Consider the following 4,023-nt stretch of genomic DNA (forward strand, 5'->3'; position numbering starts at 1 on the left):
TTACAAAAAAAAACAAAACAGCTGAACATGAGGTTTTTGGACCAATTTTGTGTTCTCCATTCTTTAAGCACCGGTTTGAGCACCGTTTAAGCACCGGCACCGTTTCAAAAGCACCGGTTTGGCACCGGTATCGGATAAAACCTAAACGATACCCATCCCTACTCACAGCAGTGATGAACACTGTTGGACCATCGCCGGCTGGCCCGGCTGAAGCCGCTGGAGTGGGTTGAAGTGTGATGGGGTGATGATGGTGAGGACAACATCTCTTCTGTAATGGAGGATCAAACAGTTGTGCAGCAAGGATCGACGGAAAAGCCGGCCGCCGATGCGTGAAAAACCAGGCGGCCGAAAACAAGGGCAGCCGAATTTTCCTTGCCTGGGCCGCCCAAGCCAAATAATTCCAAACTAGAACCTGTCCTCAAACTAGTGACTATTTGAGTTAGTTTGTTAATGTCAAAAAGATTTGCTGTGAAGGTAGTGGATGAAAGGAAATTGTCAAAAAACACAACCTGTATGTGTCTCTTGTGAGGATCTACCGTCCAGATTATGCTCCGGCAGTAACCCCAGAGCTGTGCGAGCATCTCCTCCTCTGAGGTGACACTTGAGTCCGCTGGGTCCATTATGGCTGGATCGTTCTGTCACGGTCTGTGGGTGGGGAAGGAGGACCCAAGATGCAGGACTTTGCAATGCAAACAGTCCATTTATTTACAGTGGAGTAAATAGTACACAATAAATTCCTCGTGCGTCTCCTACTCCTTCTCAGTGCCCATGCTCCGTGTCTCCACTCCCGTGAAACTTGTGCTCGCTGCTTTCCCGTTCCCACACTCCTGCTGGAAAATCCACAGAGGCAGCCGTTAACACACAAATACAAGGCGACAGACTCGCACTCACTGATTTTGCTGGAAACACTGACGGGTAGTTACTCAACGATCCAGCGTCGCGGAGCTCTCAGTCACACTGCTTTGTAGCTCCTCCGACGAGGCTTGATCAGCGCCAGGTGTGTGTGTGAGGATCCTTGGGTGTGACCGGTCAGCTGCAGGGCCACACCCACCAGGCCTGAAGGTGCCTGTCACGATGCCAATACACAAACATGGACCACAGGAATATCAGCAGTGCAGAACACACACATATAATATAATAAGTCCACAACTGTTCAGGGATTCTAGGTCACTCAGACCGGAGCAATGAGAAAATATTTCAGCTTCTGCTTTGGTGCTGCTCCACCACACAAGCAGTATTAATCCCCCATAGTTGTTTAAATCATAATTTAAAAATCAGTGCTAAAAATGTGTCTTTGTCCTTGTGCTCACAGATGATTTGAAACCACTGACACGGAGTTCCAGCAATGAATTCCTGCTACCTTCCAGTAAGTCTGTGTAAAATGTATATCTATGTGTGATGGAGGTGTACCATGTAATGTTTTTATCGTTGGTATTAAAACAACTGTGTAGTGAAATGAATGCATTTATTGCGAGAATTATTGATTTTAATTCCCTGACTTAAATGGCCTGTATTTGTATAGCGCTTTACTCGTCCCTAAGGACCCCAAAGCTTTACACATTCAGTCATCCACACATTCACACACTGGTGATGGCAGCTACATTGTAGCCACAGCCACCCTGGGGCGCACTGACAGAGGCGAGGCTGCCGGACACTGGCACCACCAGTAGGCAACGGGTCAAGTGTCTTGCCCAAGGACACAACGACGAGACTGTCTAAGCCGGGGTTCGAACCAGCAACCTTCTGATTACAAGGCGTACTCTCAACTCTTGAGCCACGCTTAAGGGGGAGAAAAAAAACCTTTCAATTAATATCTAACATGTAAGTTTTTGTAATGATGCATGTTTAATGTATCCATTGCATTTACACTATAGTTATAACTTCCCAGTCAGTTTGATATGCCTGTTATGCGCACCGGTTTCCTTCTGCAGGCTGTGAAGAATAGCAAAGAAACATTTGCCAGCATCAACTTATCTATGGCCCAGTTGCATATCTGGTAATACTTGAACACAGAGGCCTTCTCTGCGCTGATGTAAACAATTTGTCGCCAGCATGAACACATAAACCCCCCATGGTCACAGGTCACACATCATACTCTCTGAAACTGTACTAACATTGTGCATTAACCTCTCCCTAAACACTGATACCAAATCCACATGTGGACACTGTTTCTAAATTGAAATTTATACGTGAATGTAGGCATATGTGTAACTCATGTGTCTGTAGAGTGTCTAGTTTTGGGGGTGCATGTAGGCATGTAGCTTGGTGTGTGTTACATGTGCATGCAAGTCGGGGTGCAGGTCTCTGTATCTGTTCTTCTGTGTCCGTATATGTGCTTCTACCTAAATGACTGTGTGTGATAATGTATCTGTTATTTGATGTGTATTTTTATAGATGTGTGTGGAAGAAAAATATCCCTGTTGTGGAATGATCTGCCCTTGCATGTTAAGCATGCTTCTTGTCTTTCTGAGTTTACAACTCTTCTCTTCTCTTTGTTTATTTATGCTATTTGTATATGTACAAAACTTTGTGAACCCTGGCTTTATGTTAAAGTGCTTTATAGATAAATTAATTAATTTCCTGTTCTGCTTCTCTTCAGTTAATTGTCTGGAAATAAGTGATTTACTTTTCTTCCCAGTGTCCGAGCTGAGGGTGGTTCTGCTGGGGAACAAATGGTCAGAGATGAGAGCAGTGGGGAACATGATACTGAGACAGGAGAAGTTCTGTACTGAAAAAGCACCAGACTGCTGTGTGGAATTCAGGACACCCTTCAAGGAAAAACGAATAGTTGTCATTAACACCCCAGACCTGTTGCTTCCCAATATCTATGATGCCAAACTGAAGGAGCATGTAGAAACCTGTGTGAGGCTCTCTGCTCCTGGACCTCACGTGTTCCTGTTGGTTCTACAGCCTGAAGACTTCACTGAGGAGCAAAATCGGAGGCTCTGCAAAGTCCTTGAAGAATTCAGTGATCAATCATTTGATCATTCATTGGTTCTGAAATCAACTCCCAGAGAGAAGAGCTCAGCTTTCATGAAAGAAGATCAACCCTTAAAGGACTTTATCAGAAAATGCAAATACAGACATTTGAAGCTGAAGAACCTCGAACGTGCAGAGCTGCTAACACGCTTGGTTCAAATTGCAAAAGAGAACAATGGACACCTGGTCTGGGATGTATTTGAGGATGCAGCAACAGGTCTGGCTTCTGAGCAGGAAAACCTCAAACAAGAAAAAACATCAACCTTTCCATTTGGTCCAACAAAGGGAATTGGTAAGTTATTGTTTATGTCATGATCCCTGGGTCTAGGACCCAGTATTTTAAGTTTTGTCTCTTGTCAGTATTTCCTGCGGTTTCTGTTTATTTATGTTTCCCAGGTTTGGTTTTCCTGGTTTCAGTTTATATTATATTTCCTTGTATTTTTGGCTCCCTTATCTTCCCATGTCTACCCTAGTCTTGTCTCTATGTTTATTTACTTCAATATATCAAGACTGTGTTTTTGTTTCTGTGTTAAGTTCATATGTAAGTGATTCTGCCATCTGTTTACTTACATTCTGTTTTACTTTGGTGGTGTTTTGTCCTCTGTGCTTTTGTTAACTCCTTTTGTCTTATCTCTGCTGATTTATTCTCTTCTATGTTTCCTGGCTTCCTGGTATTTTCTGTACTTGCATTTTTTCAAACAACAAATTTAGGAAACTCTGCACACTTGATTCGATGACAGGTGCATAGGAGAGAAAAATCTTAGTGAAAGATGTATATTATAATCTCACCAAAATGCCCTGCTTATCATTATTTGTATTACACAGTTTTGGTCCATGCAACCTTCGTCAGTTGCAGAGAAACAGGAAATTGTAAAATGACTATAAATCACTTTGGAATCATACTTCCTGTACTGTTGAAATAAGGCTGTGTTGTCTTTTACAGAACTCAAAGCTCCCAGTGAATATTCCCAACAGTGTAAGTAAATCACATTTTATATATATGTGTATATATATATATATATATACACATATATATATATATAT

General features: G+C 42.6%; 1 protein-coding gene across 1 annotated transcript in view; it reads left to right on the plus strand.

Annotated features, from left to right (window-relative positions):
* Window positions 1-4,023, plus strand: part of LOC102203463 (GTPase IMAP family member 8-like) — a 13,480-nt gene that overhangs the window by 6,271 nt on the left and 3,186 nt on the right. Inside the window, exons 3-5 of the mRNA XM_005740901.2 lie at window positions 1,313-1,366; window positions 2,639-3,271; window positions 3,923-3,955. Coding sequence (XP_005740958.1) covers window positions 1,313-1,366; window positions 2,639-3,271; window positions 3,923-3,955 — 720 coding nt within the window. The remainder of the gene's footprint in view (window positions 1-1,312; window positions 1,367-2,638; window positions 3,272-3,922; window positions 3,956-4,023) is intronic.

This window comes from Pundamilia nyererei, unplaced genomic scaffold (assembly GCF_000239375.1).
Source record: "Pundamilia nyererei isolate P.nyererei 1_Seehausen unplaced genomic scaffold, PunNye1.0 scaffold00105, whole genome shotgun sequence".
Taxonomy (NCBI): Eukaryota; Metazoa; Chordata; class Actinopteri; order Cichliformes; family Cichlidae; genus Pundamilia; species Pundamilia nyererei.